The sequence below is a fragment of the Astatotilapia calliptera genome, chromosome 18 (genome assembly GCF_900246225.1).
Source record: "Astatotilapia calliptera chromosome 18, fAstCal1.2, whole genome shotgun sequence".
In the NCBI taxonomy this organism is placed as follows: domain Eukaryota; kingdom Metazoa; phylum Chordata; class Actinopteri; order Cichliformes; family Cichlidae; genus Astatotilapia; species Astatotilapia calliptera.
The window spans coordinates 21,188,049-21,203,575 of NC_039319.1; the positions used below are offsets into that span (position 1 = coordinate 21,188,049).

Consider the following 15,527-nt stretch of genomic DNA (forward strand, 5'->3'; position numbering starts at 1 on the left):
TCTCAGCTGGAAAAAGTCCATCACTTCCTGTGCCTGTCCATCTTTCTATGCCTCATATTTATATTTTTGGATCCAAGCATAAAGTTGCTGAATCATTTTAAGGATTGCAGTAATGCATTAAGCCCCCATCCTTCGTTCCACAATTTTTACCAATTGCTAATTATAAAAAAGATCAGAGTTGCATTTTAATCAAATAAAAGTCAGCCTGATAGCTTTCTCTGGTCGCTCCAGCTCTGATGTCTTTGGCAGGAATGCAGTTATATTCTTCTGTGTGTGTGTCTGTGTGTGTGTGGTTATTGGAGACAGGACTGTAGGCTCCCCTCTGCATACATTATCTGGTTGTTGGGACAGCGTAGGCAGGAGAAGAGCCCTGGAGAGCCCTACAGGCTCAGGAAGGCCCCCTCAATTGCCCAGTGTCTGAAGCCCTGGATCTACCCAGGGACTGCAGTCTAGCTCTGATCGCTTCAGTCATAACTAGCCTCTTCCTCCTCCTCTTCACAGCCCACGCACACCTTGATTTTTCTGCCGCCCCATCTGTACTGAACCAAGACACTAGCATTTCAAATCTATCAAATCTTAAGCGATTTTTGATTTTGCAGAAGGTTTTTGTTGAAAATTTTAACTTTGTGAAGGTGGTGGGTTTCCCATTTGAATTTATGGTAACGATTAAAAGTTTGGACACGTTCAGATTAATTCTCGTTCCTCTGCTTGTTGGTTTTTTTTATGTTCAGACATGACAGTGCAAAACCAAACGCGTGTGTGTGTGTGTGTGTGTGTGTGTGTGTGTGTGTGTGTGTGTGTTTAGCATAATTGCAGAGTTCCCTGTTGACTCTGTGCCCTTTTGACGCTCCAGACGTTGGAGGTCAAAGGTGAAGGAGTGCAGACTAGAACACAGACAGATATTAGTAGTCATGAGGAGGGAGTCTCCCCCTCGTCATACCCCGCCCCTTTTTTTTGTTAATGTAGTCCAAATCTGCTTCAACCCTGCCTGTGAAGAAAAATATGACAATTTCACTCTGTCTTTTTATTCCACACCCAGTTTTTTATCTCTAATTTCTCATTTCCTCTGTCTTCATCTCCTCTTGCAGATTGACGGCGCAGGAGAAAAATCTGCTTGCGTTTGGCTCAAAGACCAGGCCTGTTCATCTGTTGTTTTTCTGGTGTATAACAAAACCTCAGAAACAAAGATTTTGTTGTAATATGGGTTAACATTGATATTTTAAAAACACCAAAAAAAAAATGTTATTTCATTGTCTCTTAAGATGTACTTTATTGCCAACAAGCATCTGGGGTTGAATAAAGAAATGTATTTAAAGCTTTTAAATATATATTGTTTATTGAGAGCCTTGTGTTTTGTTTGCTGTCCACTGCTGTATTTGATGCTCGTCATTCGGCAAGAGTATAGAGAAAAATTTGAACTAATTTTTTTAATAAAAAGTCAGATTGATCACACCGCACTTTTATTTTTGTGCCAGTTTTACAATAAAGACTTTGTGTCTAATGTATATATATGTGTGTGTATAAACGCGCGGTCAATAAAGTAACATTAATTTGAACCTCCTATTTCCAGCTTTTTTTTTTTATTACTTAGTTTTCATTCTAAATGCACATTTCCCTAAAATATCTAATAAGTCTAATTTGGGCATGAAGCTGTCACATATTTTTATAAAGACCAAAAAATGATGGTGAAACTGATTTTTTAACATTCAGTTTATTTTCTCACATTTATTTCATTCATTATCGTAAGTCTAGCGCACTTATAGCTATTTACAAAACAATACTACCTCCAGTGTCTTGTTACATAAAGAAATATGCAATAGAGAAAACTCACACAATAACATTTTCACTACAGTTATTCTGACTTTTTGACAAACGTGGAAGTTTTTTTTGTTTGTTTGTTTTTTTATTTGATTTGTCTCAATTTGCTGGTTTAGTGCAGAGGAATAAACAGAAATATTAAATCTTTTTGTTTTTACTTTTTAAAAATTATTTTTGTGTAGGCCCACACATGCTATTTGCCATAAAAGACTGGTCTGTTTGTGCCTTTTTAAATCAAACAGTGAATGTAGAATTTCTTTTCTTCTAGCTCAGCAAAATTAGGCCCACACCAAACTGTGCTCAGACTCAGAGTGTAGTAGGTCAGGAAGATTGGAATATTTGCATTTTAAACAAACTGGCTTTTTGAAGCATTTAAACAAAAAGGGGGGGAAAAGATCGGGTTTTGAAGTTTTTAGCTACATATCTTTGACGTGGTTAAAAAACAAAAATGCTCGCTATACTGTCTACAGCACAGTTTTAATATTACTAACCAGAAAAGCAGGTGTATTTGTAAATCAAACACAAGGAGCTTAATGGTATATTATAATTCAATTTTTTACTTAAATTTTTAGTAAACTTAAAAAAAACTGCGCTGTTTAGAGATGGGGAAAGGACAGTGAAAGAAATGGTTCTTCTGGTGCTTTTATTTCAGGGAAAGAGGCAACGAGAGAGAGAGAGAAAGAGACTGTGGAGTCGACATCATCTGAATGAATGCAAATTGGCGCTGCCTCCATCCGGCATCATGCCAAGTATCTATAGCAACCACATCCTCTGACAGCCTCCATCCATCCCTCCCTCCTTCACTCTCTCGGCCTAATTAGTCCTCTATCTTCCCTATAGCTCTTTTCTTCTGGTGTTTTTTTCCTCCCACTTTCCCAAAAATCTTTGCACAAAGGAGTGTGGACTGAGCTTCCTGCCCGGTTTAAGAAGCGAACCCCTTTTTTAACCTAATTCAGAAAGATGCACAGGAACACAAACACCCAAAAAATCAACCTTAAATAAAATAGGTCATTTCTTTCTAGAGACCTCAGTGCCTTTAAATCTACTCTGAGATCATCAGGATTATAATAATTGTCCCCCTTTTTTCAATTTGTTGGGTCTGTTCTCAGTATTGCGGGGGGGGGGGGGGGGGGGGGGTTTCCCCTTCTTTCATATGTTGCTGCGTTCACGGTCAAGTTCAAAGCGGCAGAGCGGCCTCGGGCGGAGCAGCAGCTCCATCTGACCCAGTACACCTGCTATCTTTAGCCCCAAGAGCCGGGCTGCACCGCCACCTGCTGACCGACGTGTATTCCTGCAGCAGAAGGCGCTCAACCATTCATAGGGAAGCAGCGCCCTCGAGTGGTGATTAAATGTCATTACACGATAAACAGGCGTGAGAAGATCCATAAATATTTGGACAGACTAACATTAGTTTGAGTTATTGGATTTGTCACTAATTAGCTAACTCAGTGTTAAACAAGGACAATAAAACTAAATAGCATCCTAGGGAGATCACTTTTGAAAAACAAGGATATACGTTCCACTATCACTCTATTTTTTATGAATAAAGACTGTGTGGAGGCCAGGCTGTTTGAATCCGCTGCATCAGTGTTACCAAACGGCTAAGCTGGAGTCAGACAATAGTTTTTCTTTATGCACAGGCTGTGGTCAGCTGAGCTGCTGCTCTGAGATTTACTGTTCTTTGTGACTTTACACCACTGAATTCAACAAAATGTAAGGAGACGTTTCACGAGCCATCTTTCCCCAACACTGTTTATACTATCTTTGTTGGTAAAAAGGCTGAATTCAGTAAATGAATCTGAGTATCATCAACTTCAATTCAAGTTCTTAATTATGTCCTCACTCTGACCATGAACACTACAGAAAACAGTCCAACACAGTGCTATACTGTTAATTCACCACACCACAGCAAGCTAGCCTGTTTATCCTGCTCCAAACTGCCAGTATTTTAATAATACATAGTTAATACAGCCCAGTTTGTTTTACAGGACGTTTCACAATAAGAAAAAAAATATATCAAATCATGTGGAGTTCCAATATCTGATTTAAGAATGATAACATTACATGTTTTACATTTCCAGTTTATCAAATGAAACTGAGCAGTCTTACCTTTAAATATAATCTTTCTTCTTCCTCTCCAGTACTGTCTTTCTTACTTCGTTCACTCTGTGAAACAAAGGAGTCATCTCTTTAGCTAGCGTGGTAAACTGCACAGAAACTGTTTTTGTTATCTGATATTTGATGAGCTGTTAGAAATGTTGCATTTGAAATTACCGGAAACTTGAAAATGTTACCCCACTTAAGCTAGCTCTTCTTCTGTACCAACAGCTAGCTAGATGCTGAAGTGCAACAACCACAGCTTGGACAAAAACAGCCCTCCAGATCGTTTGAGGCACCTTTTCTTGACAAAGAAACACGCGGATGTTAGTGCTGAATTTGTATATGTTTTTACTGTAACTATAAGTAAGTCTAACCCTAATGAGATGGCAGTGCAAGTGAAGGTCATCATTAGGCTAAAAACTTAAGTCTATCCGAGAGACAGTAAAAAATGTAGGATCAACCAAATCATTAACCTGGTTTGTGCTGAAAAAAGAAGAAATGCACTCATCAGCTCATCAACACCAAAGTGCCCCAAAGACCAGGGAAGACAACTAAAGTACATGAAGACAGAATTATTGAATGTTAAGGAAAAACAACAACATCCAATCATGAGACACCTTCGTGAATCATGAATGTAAATACAACAGGTAAAAACCACTGGTTACACTCAAGAATATGAAGGTCAGATTATACTTATAGTTTATCATTATACAAATGATTCAAGTGATTCATTGGTTTCGTAAGAAATTTAAATATGCAAGTAGCTTAACAGGTTAGGAGACCAGAATCTATGAATATGTAAATAGTTTAGATTTGAGTCCGTTTTCATCAGGTTTGCACATCACACGTGTTTGAGACCAAAATTAGCTTTTCATAAGCAGGTATAGCTCTTCAATTCACTGTTTAGGTTTTTATAACTCTGCACCGACATCATGCTGACCAGCAAATGTTAAATATCCCCCTAAAAAAAAAACAAAAAAAACAAAAAAACTCAGTTTGAGGGGGAAAATTCTTTAATATCAATCCAAACAACACTCCAAGCACAAAAATACATCAGTCTGGGACATTAAACCAAAACTAATGATCACAAATCAATGTGTTATCAACATTGTAGACTCTGATGTTACAGACGCATCATCATCGTCACTACAGGCCAGACACAGGTTGTGGTTATCAGTAGCTATGTTGACATTCAGTTGGCACAAATCACTAGAATTTAACAACCAGCTGTTGAGTCACATCTGCACCCAAACTGGAAAAACAACAACAACAAAAAACACCACAAGATAATCGGCTGTGACACACAAAGTAGAGTTATAAGTCTACATGTACGGGTTAAAACAATTAACATTTGATTTTACAAGAGGAAACAAAAAACACTCGCACCAGAGTAAGTCGTTGTAGTGTGTCAGTATTTGTTCTTGTTACACGCCTGTGGTGTTCCCATCTAAAGATCATTTTGTGTTAGACAAAAAACAAAAAAACACAACTTTTTGGCATTCAATGATTGTCTGGAAATGGAAATCAAACAGGCTCTTCGTGTTATACTCATCTGCTGGTAGATCAGAGAAAAGATCATAACAATGCAACAATCACGGTTATTCCAATTTAAATCAGAGTATGGCGTGTTGGAGAAGGGGCAAAACCAAACCAGTAACTTTGCTTTTTTTAAATTCTGCCTTCATGGCTTTAAATAAGTCCTAAATGTGTTGGAATGAACTGGGAACTGAGAATCACCTTTCATGGTGATTTACTCTCCAAGGCAGTTTAAGCTTTACAAAATTCACATACAAAACTGAACCTGAAGAAATACATTCAGCCACTGAGGACTAACAATTTCTAAACTTCAGAGCATCTGCTTCTTCTTACTGAGAACATCCAGACTGAAGCAAGGCTAGAAAATGGAAGAAACCTCCAGAAAGGTTAGTAGAAGCAGCTCAGTCGTAGTAAAAAATATTACTATCCTTTGCTAGGCACTTAGAGTGAGGAAATACCCTTCGTTCAGGTTTCACTTAATGCAGTGGTTCTTAACCTTGTTGGAGGTACCGAACCCCACCAGTTTCATATGCGCATTCACTGAACCCCTCTTTAGTGAAAAAAAATTTTTTTTCAAATTCAAGACAAAGATATGTTTTTATTGGTGCACAAAATGAGCCGTGCATGTCATGGTGGAGGCTCTGCCGAACCCCTGAGACCGACTCACCGAACCCCTAGGGTTCGATCGAACCCAGGTTAAGAACCACTGACTTAATGTATTCTTTTAACCAAGCACACTTTCATATGTGCTAATTACAGACCAAATTCTCATTGATCTAAGCTTTTCTTCTGCTACCTAAGGCAAGGAGTAAAGACAACTGATATTAAAACACTTTACATGCATCTGCCCACAGCTGATGGAGCAGATATATGGACTGGAGATGCTGTATGTCACAAATCTTCCTCATTTACAGAGGTCAACTAAAGTCAAAATATTGTGTTATGTTCAGGAGATCACCTGAACGCTACATTAATTCCAACAAACAATTTCCACGAGCAGACAAAGAAAATGAGAAAATGATTTCCAGAGAAGGCAGGATACAGGAGTGTAGGGATTGTAAAACTCCCTGTAAAACCTCCCCTCCCAGATATTTTTAAGAGCGATGCCGATATTTGTTGATTTAAAAATTTGATATATAGGCTGATATTTTCTTTTTCTTTCAGACATAAAAAATATAAACAGATTTCATTAACATTTGTTATGCTTAGCTATTTGTCAGTGTGTTACATTGTTCAGCAACACAGTAATGTAACGAGTTACTGTACTAAATTCAGTAATCACATCACGACGTGCATTACAAATCTGCACAAAATGGGAAAATAGAAAAAAAAGAAGAAGTGGATCTTACTTTACTTAGACTTCACCTCTGACGTGTTTATTTATTTAAAAAGAAGTTTGTGGTTTCAATCCCAGCTGTGCTCATTACTTTTACTTTTATTTTGGAAAAACATGTTTAAAACTATCCAAAAAGAATAATACCTATATCACACTGAGTACGCTGATGTCTTGTAGGCACTAACAATGGAACAATTATCATTATGCTTTAGCAGTGAATCTGTCCCTGGATAAACCAACAAGTAGATTTAAAAAAAAAATTAAGTGATTGCATTTTAATAAACTGAAACATTTTCCAAATCTCAAAAGCTATTTTCTAAACTATTAGTATTTCTCATGTTGTTAATTATTATTTGGTGAGGTTATCTGCTGGTCTAAGATCAGAATATTACTTTGGGCACTGTCATCAGTCAGATTAGGTTTTCTCGTTTTGGTGATTAATCTTCCCATTTTTTAATCATCAATTAAACATCCATCCATCCATTCGCTTCCGCTTATCCTTTTCAGGGTCGCGGGGGGCGCTGGAGCCTATCCCAGCTGTCATAGGGCGCAAGGCGGGGTACACCCTGGACAGGTCGCCAGTCTGTCGCAGGGCCAACACACAGGGACAGACAACCATTCGCACTCACATTCACTCGCACATTCACACCTAGTGGTAATTTGGATTATCCAATTAACCTATCCCCACAAGCTGCATGTCTTTGGACGGTGGGAGGAAGCTGGAACCCGGAGGGAACCCACGCAAACACGGGGAGAGCATGCAAACTCCACACAGAAAGACCCCGGCCTGATGGTGGAATTGAACTCAGGACCTTCTTGCTGTGCGGCAACAGTGCTAACCACCGTGCTGCCCATCAATTAAACAATTGTACATATTTAAAAATATAAATCTTTCAAATTCACTGCTGAGTTTCAGTCACAAGCCTTGCTTCTTATTCCTGTTACAGATGACACCTCATGCCCTCTGCTCCGCTTGGCTCTACTCATCTGCTCACCCAGCTCAGCCGTTCTGCCTTGGTATGTAAGGTCCAAGTATAGAAACTATTGACACTGCTCAGTTTCTATGAGCCTGCATCAGTACTGTCAAAATGTTCATCTGCATCATTCAAACAAGCTCCAAGTCCCATCTGCTGCCACAACTCTACATTAACACTTCTAATTGATATGTGACGATTAGAAAAACACGTGATTGTGTGCTGAGGTAAAGTACAATACTGAGAACTAAATTATCTTTGTAACAGAACTCAAATGATCTCTTCACTATGTGTTTGCATATTTCCAGTCAAGTTAGCAAATACTGCTAAAAGCTCTACACTGAGTCCTCCTCCCTAACCAGGAGATTTAAAGTCATTCCAGTGACATGTCACAGTCTAGTGTCAAGTCATGTTTTCAAAAACAAAACAGCCGGGAATGGCAGCGAAGAGACAGACTGCACAGCTGTCACGCTGGCAGCAAATGGAAGACACATTTGTGTAATGTGTGTACTTTGTGTGTGTCCAACATCAGCGACACATATGAGGGTGAAGATATAAAAATGCCTCTTGATATACTGTACTTTTTAAAAACACCACCACAGATAAATGACATATGTAAAAGCAACACCTCTCAGACTGTGTCAGCAACAATGAGACACTGTAAACGTCACAAAGAGGGCTGTGTACATGTTTAGCTGTTCTTTCTAAATATCAGTGTGTAACATCTCACATTTGGGGGATGACCTAACTACTTGATGTGCGTTACTTAGGGCTGAGAACCAATAAGCATATTTCCACTAAAACTGAGACGCTGGAGTCCCAGGAACTTTTTCCCAAAGAACTACAAGGTTCCTTCATATTGTTACTTGTCTGTGTTTCTACAATACTCTCTTTTCCATTGATGTTTCAGAGCTTATTAGAAAGAAAAAAAAAAAACATCCAAAACAGCCTCCCAAATGTTCCTAGTTCTTAGGGGAAGTGGTTCCAGCAGTGAAAAGGCCCCAATAGTTTAGCTGGAGTAACTGTAGTATCTGTATTTATACTTCAGATATGAATCTAAAGCCTATGACATGATTAAAGTGAAAAACAATCGATATGTGATGAAAACTTTCTAAAAAACACTATGGGCACTGGTAATTCTTTTTTGTTGGCACCACCATAAAACACAACTAAACAACTAATAAAACTGTGAATTCAATCTTCAGGAGTGCCACTGAAAAAAAACACTAGACTGTGAGCTTTTAATATTTCAGCTCAAACTAAATCAAACCATTTGATAGCAGTTACAAAGCTGCTATCACACTTAAACATACTACAACACCATTTATGGCATATAATTTGCATTAACTAACGTCATAACCTTTGGTACATTTTCTTAAAATAAATTTCCTCAAAACAAATCTCAACAAGGGCATATCTTACTCTTATTAAATGAATGCATTTTTTAAAACTCATGGGAAATGAGTGGAAACCAGCATTGCACTGGAAAGTAAAAGATTTAAAATGATACACATGGCAGCTGTGTGTGTGTACCTTTTAACTCTCTGGATTACAAATGTACTGAGAGGGTAGGAACATTACAATTCATGTGTACACACAAACGTATTGATGATATTGCACTTAGATGTACATGATAACAAGGCGTACTATCCAACTTACCTCTGTTACACACAGACAAAGCGAGAGAATAAATTTTTATTACCCACGCATCCTGAGCCACTGTGCTATTTGCTTTTAACCAGCAATACCCATTTTTCACTCTTGCTTCCTCTTCTGTCTCACCAGAGTGGGCTTACAGGGATCTACTCAACCCTCTACCCCCATTTTCAACTCTCTTTGTCATTATTATGGAGTAGTATAACCCATTTGATGAAGCTTCTTCAAGAGAATCTGAGTGAGGTCAAAGGTGGTGAAGCTAATCCCCACTGCAATAGGTCCTTTAACCCAGTTCATACTGAGACCTTTGTAGAGTCCGCGGATAACCCCTTCCTCGGACACAATCTCCCTCATGGTCCCCAGGATGGTGCGGTACGTGTGACCTGTGACACCCGCAGTCTGCATCCGCCGCCGTACTACATCCAGAGGGTAAGACGCAGACTGGCCGATGAGACCTGCACAGGCTCCAAAAGCCAGGCGTTCGTATGAGTAGGGCTGCTGGCGGCCGCTGTGCTCTGCGTGGAAGAGAAACGTGTGAGGTTTAAGTACTGTACATGAACAGCAGCTGTGCACAGAAGGAAAGGAACAGGGCTAGATCAATACAGATAAACATGTGGCTGTTGAATACCTGCATGCAACTTCTTCAGTGTCTCATAGGTAAAGAAGCTGAGGCCAGCATAGGGGGCAACACCCAGTATGGTGGGAGTAAAGCCTCGATACAGTGTTTTCATGCCCTCTTCTCGAGAGATCCGCACAAACACATGCAGAATGTTACTGTACCTAAAACAGAAAAATATTAAAAATATAAATGTGTTTTAGTAAAAGATGGATGAGAAATTCAGAAGAAAAGAAAAAAAATTGTACTTTACATCTTAGATCATAGAAGTTGACTCAGTCTGCACAAGTGTGCAGTTAAAGTCCATTAGAGGCTAAATAGGATCACACAATACCCCAGCTGACTATACAGTGAAGATGTGAAAATGTGCTGTAGTAATATCTTCTGCATTATGGTTGCACGACCAACTATGTTTATTCTCAAAACAAATGAACAACATTTCAGGTTTTTAGTGATGAATTTGTCTAAAGTGACATAGTGACACATAAAAATCTATAAATGACTCAAGAAATTGATTTAAAACACAATTACACAGCTCTGAAGACAAAAGGAGGTCTAGCCCAGTACAAGCAAGGTGTACCTAATGTAGTGGCAAAGTGAGTGTATGTATAACTACCCTAAACATTAACCATGTTTCATGACCCTTGGATTGTTTTGCTGATGCTATTAACAAACTCCCCAACTATGCCCAGAAGACAATTTATAATAACTTCAAAGTTGGCTTACATTTCCTTTGGCGTTACAGCCATCCTCGCACGCACCATATCAAGAGGATATGTCATCATGGCGGCAGTGGTACCAGCCATGGACCCAGCCAGCAACCTTGGGACTGGAGGTAGGGCACTGCAACCAAAAAAAGGAAAAAACCCGTCAGCACTTCAGCCCTTTTATGTCTTTACATAAGAAAACATTTCATAAACAAGCAAAACACAAATACGTACTTTCCCTGAAAGCCATAGTAGCCTCCCAGCAGGCCCTTGTACTGCTCGTGTGCGCAAAACTGGATGGCAGCGTACGGGATGACTCGCACCATGGTGGCAGAGTTTCCCCTCCACAAACTGAAGAAGCCCTCCATCAGGTAGGTGCGGTAGATCAACCTGTAAGCTTCCTTTAATTCAGTGTGCACAAAGATATACTTGCTCACATTAACACGAAATTAACATGATGCACAAATATGTGTACCCAGTTTTATTTCTGCTAAATAAAAACTAAAAAAACAAACAAACAACAAAAAAAACGCTTATAAATAGGAAGCATGCTCAAACATACCTTGGCAGAGAATCTTGCAGAAGACACTGAAAAACAAAATACATAAACAATATAAAAACCATACCACCCTTATTTGTACAGCACTTTAAAATAAACCAGGGTTCACAAAGTGCTGTACACATACAAATGGCATAAACAGAAAATAAAATCAAAGATGTTAAAAATAGAGATTCTTTAAAAAATCTGCAGTGTTTCTCACAAGTCCAGTCACTTTTTAAGTAATATCAATAATATGATTTTTTAGGTATTTCCACACTAGTCCCAACAAGATGTAATCACATATGTCCTTTATTCAGGTCACTGTTGTAAATTAGCAGAGCAGCCAGCTTGCCTTGGAAGATGATTTTAGTTCTGTCCAATGGGGCGACAGCTGTCTTGGCTACAGCTCCTGCTAAAGCCCCCGAAAAGAGCGAGTTGATAACAGACCGAGTCTGTTTCATCCCCTGCAAAGACAAATAATCACATTTTAGGTTCAAACAGAGACACTGTACATTTGCAAATTGTTGTGTTTGCTATAGTGTTGATCAGTAAGCAGGGGTTACATCAGGATAACAGTTGACAAATAACTAACCAGCTAACAAAACCTCCCAAATAGAAGCAGATGTGGTTAAATGAAACAGAGGGGTCATGAAGCTCCAAAGACCTGCTCAGTTCATGAATTTCATTTTCAGCTAACAGAATGAGGGGTCTCTAGTGCACAGTACAGTACTAAAATAGTGTTACAATGCCACTATATTCTGCAAATAACATATGACTTGATAGGATGCAATCACAGAAGTGATGGGACAACTGTGGGGGAATGAATAATCATGTGAGAAAACCCATTTAAACATAACTGTATGATAACATAAGGCATATTTATATATCCATTACACACATACACAATTTTAGAAATGCATGCATGCAAATAAATATATCTAGCTAAACTGTCTAACTATTCAATTTAATAGTTCAGTTAGTAAGATAAAGTCCCTACAATAACGCAGATAAAACCCCAACAATTAAACGACCCCCTAACTGCAAAAACCTGGTAACAGTGTGAAGGAAAAACTTCATTTTAACAGGAAGAAACCTCCGGCAGAACTGGACTCAGGAAGGGGCAGCTATCTGCCAGAATCCGTTGGGGGTGACAAAAATGGCTGACTCCAGAAATAATTGTACAACCCCCTGGAATGTCAACATTAACACAATAATGACTTTTTTTCCTCTAAACACAATTAGTCACAATTAAATAAAATTTATTAACAAACCTGAGCTGTATGATTACCCTGATCCTGTATAAATGTGCTCACCTCTGACTGACTGGAGGAAGCCAGTGGGAGCACTTCACCCTGTGTGAGTGATGCCCGTTGTTCCTGGACTCCACTCCCCATCCCCGAGGATTATGAACCAAGCACGCTCATGAATTGAACCGCTGGTGGCAGCGGTGATGCTGGTGGGGAGTACAGGAGGCTAGAAGCTACAGGGAAGAAGGAAAAAAAGAGGAAAAACAAACACAGTTAAGTTTCATGTCAGTCTAAGTATTTTTAAACAGATTTTCCTGTTACAGCAAGGAAGTTGTTTGAAAACCCTTTTTCCTGGTATGCCTCACCTCAGAAAAAAATGTTCATACTCCACATTACACAACTTTTAATGAATCAGAACAAAAAGAATATGACGTCAGCACTGTCATCCACTCTTTGTTTATTTTCTCTAAAATATTCTTATGTCCTTTTACCTGATTGTCCACCCGCCACAGTTTGATAACCAGTGCTCTAATTAGACTGCATGATTATTTATGGCCTCAATGAATCATAACAAGTACCACAGAATCAAAGTCTGGTCTCAAATCTATTCTACTTAACCGCCCTCTTTCTTATATGCTTACAACATGAGTTGAGAAACAAGATGTTTATCTGTACACAATAAACTAGAAATACAATACACACCGATGTGAATAACTACCTCAAGAATAGCCCACTTACTCTGAACCACCTGCCCTCATGAAAACTGCAGCTAAGTGGAGGCACAATAGATCACTCCTGAAGGACAGAGGACTTGTAGGTGAAAGGTGTCTGAGTGACACAAGCACTCCTGAATCCTCTCCCTTGCTGGAAACAAGTTTGCAGTGTAACCACAACTTTGAACATTCAGGACAATCCTCCAGATCTCATCGATAAAGACAAGTTGACCTTTAGAAGACAAACATTATTTAGAGTGAACTCACTGATTTTAACAATAGAGGTATTTGCATGGCTTTAAAGAACTAATCACTTCACCACATAGATCACATATTCATGTAATGTTCAACCCATCCACTCTGCTTTATCAAGTCCAAAGCTATCAAATATCTAAACCTGAGCTGAAGGAACACCAACAACAAGATGCAAATTAGTAATTCACATCCAGTCTACACAAGATCTACAAGTTTCACACATTCAGAAGAAAGAATGAAAATGATCAGCAACTCTTTTTCTTTGGGTTTTCATGTGAAGAATTTTACTTATTTGTGTTTTTTGTTTGTTTTTTGTCATCATGGGACACACGGATACTTCATCAGTATAAGATCAAATCTGCTTATGACTATGACTAATGTTTATCTGTTGTGTAACATTCATTTTCTGCTGTATAATTCTTCAAGCATGATGAACAGCTGACTTGCCCTAAAAGTTTTTCTTGTTTACAGTTTTGCCAACAAACTAATACTGGCACTGATATGATTAAGTGATGATCTGCCCTTTCAGATTTATATTATTACAGAGAATATGGGTCACTTAGTTTTTGATATACATACAGGCTCAGTACAGGATTTGTGGATGCTGAATATTTGTTAAAACATTAACAAAACAGCCCTTAGAAACACCAGAGTTCAAGAAGAAGCAGTGAGAGGCTGGCGAGAGACAACAGTGAAACTGTAAACGGAGGGTTGGCTCAAAAGTTGGGTCAGAGGCAGCAAATACTGGCAGCAGTGCAACAGGCCTTGTACCCACCTTTTCACAGCAGCCACCATCCCAAATCTCAGGCCATCTCACACCCCTCCCTAAAGCTTCTTTCCCCATGCATATCATCTTACAGTTCCTTATTCCTCACTTGTTTCTGTCCTGCTATGTCTAATTTGTGTGCCTTAGGCTTCATTACTCTGTAATACAGGACAGCATTCCCATGCTATACACATGCAGCAGTGGAGATTTTATAGAAAGTGTATTATCAAGAATAAGGGAGTCAAAAAAGGCAACTTAATACTTATGGGTAAAGCGTGGGTTTAATTTTGTGCTGTATTTATCAAGAATAAGTCCATGAAAATTATTGGAAGTCTAAGTGGAAAAAGTTGAGAGCAAAATATGACCACATGCTAGCTGTGGGAAACAGAAAATACATAAGCATAAATACTCAAAAGGCATCACAATTATCTGCGGATTATCTGAATAATCAGCAAATGTAAGAGTGTAGTGTTGCTGGAGAGAAGTGGATCATCAACATCATGAGCTGCTCATGTTGCCTGCCTCCTTAATACATCAGTTTTGTAACAGCGCCGTGTCCCATATGTTGCCATTTGCCTCGGCATTTATTAAACTGTAAACCAAAGCATGGTTACAAGTCAACATTACTGCAGTAGAAGTGGACACTTATTCATTAAACGATCACCATGCCTCGCCTTTCTGTTTCTGCCCGCTGCTCCAAACCTGTCGACACATGCCCGCAAACAAAACACAGCCACCCTCTGAAGCAGCGACCTGTCACTGCTTACACAAACACATTGCTTACCTTATAAAGCCGACACCGGCATCAAGAGCTGTCACGTTTTGATATCCCCTCTACTGGCGCGTTATTTCCAGCCGTTAGCAGTTTCTTCAGGAGTTATTTCTAAGTTAGCCAAATACCAGGTTAAGTAAGGTAAGCTAGCCGTTAGCCCGCCGTTTAATTCGCGTCTATTTTCTCGGTAACAGCGTACTGCAAATGTTAACCATGAGCTAATGTCTTGACTGGAAATGTGTCCTAATGTTGAAGGTGCCTTTTAAAATACGTTTCTCACATGCTCTAGAGCTGCAGTGACTCTAAGTGACAGGCTTCCTCCATTGTGGGCTCTGCCGTTACTACTCCTGTCAGCCAGGCGAGGCGGTTCGCAATGACCACAGTGAGGTTTGACAAGGACGAGCGCAGGTGCATTGTGGGAAATGAAGTCTCAGTGAGGTGCGGCACGCTTGGATAGGTCAGTTAGAGGGGCGTGAGTAGGAGAGCTACT

General features: G+C 39.3%; 1 protein-coding gene and 1 long non-coding RNA gene across 4 annotated transcripts in view; both read right to left on the reverse strand.

Annotated features, from left to right (window-relative positions):
* Positions 1-4,609, reverse strand: part of LOC113010404 (uncharacterized) — a 10,936-nt gene extending 6,327 nt beyond the window's left edge. Inside the window, exons 1-3 of one of the 2 annotated variants that reach the window (XR_003270342.1) lie at positions 4,392-4,609; positions 4,093-4,214; positions 3,928-3,984 (exon numbers count right to left, since the gene is read on the reverse strand). This is a non-coding gene — a long non-coding RNA (uncharacterized LOC113010404). Of the gene's footprint in view, positions 1-3,927; positions 3,985-4,092 lie in introns of both variants that reach the window. The other variant, XR_003270341.1, reaches the window with a different exon arrangement.
* A 4,369-nt stretch (positions 4,610-8,978) lies between these two features.
* On the reverse strand, positions 8,979-15,435 carry slc25a42 (solute carrier family 25 member 42). 2 transcript variants are annotated; one of them, XM_026148893.1, is made up of 8 exons: positions 15,050-15,435; positions 12,598-12,764; positions 11,637-11,748; positions 11,306-11,331; positions 10,978-11,144; positions 10,763-10,879; positions 10,049-10,200; positions 8,979-9,935 (listed from the first exon to the last, which is right to left on the reverse strand). In XM_026148893.1, exons 2-8 carry the CDS (start codon positions 12,676-12,678, stop codon positions 9,610-9,612), a joined length of 981 nt encoding a protein of 326 aa, XP_026004678.1. In that variant the 5' UTR covers positions 12,679-12,764; positions 15,050-15,435; the 3' UTR covers positions 8,979-9,609. The 2 variants fall into 2 exon arrangements, with proteins under 2 accessions (XP_026004678.1, XP_026004679.1); XM_026148894.1 differs by lacking the exon at positions 15,050-15,435 and adding an exon at positions 13,270-13,506.
* Between the last annotated feature and the right edge of the window lie 92 nt (positions 15,436-15,527).

What these genes read in the sequence shown, in the direction of transcription:
- slc25a42 (XM_026148893.1), bottom strand. Translation starts at nt 12,678, where the DNA reads ATGGGGAGTGGAGTCCAGGAACAACGGGCATCACTCACACAGGGTGAA. An exon ending in CTTCCTCCAGTCAGTCAGAG is followed by an intron (nt 11,749 to 12,597) that starts GTGAGCACATTT and finishes TTGTCTTTGCAG; the next exon opens with GGGATGAAACAGACTCGGTC. An exon ending in GCTGTAACGCCAAAGGAAAT is followed by an intron (nt 10,201 to 10,762) that starts GTAAGCCAACTT and finishes TTTCTGTTTTAG; the next exon opens with GTACAGTAACATTCTGCATG.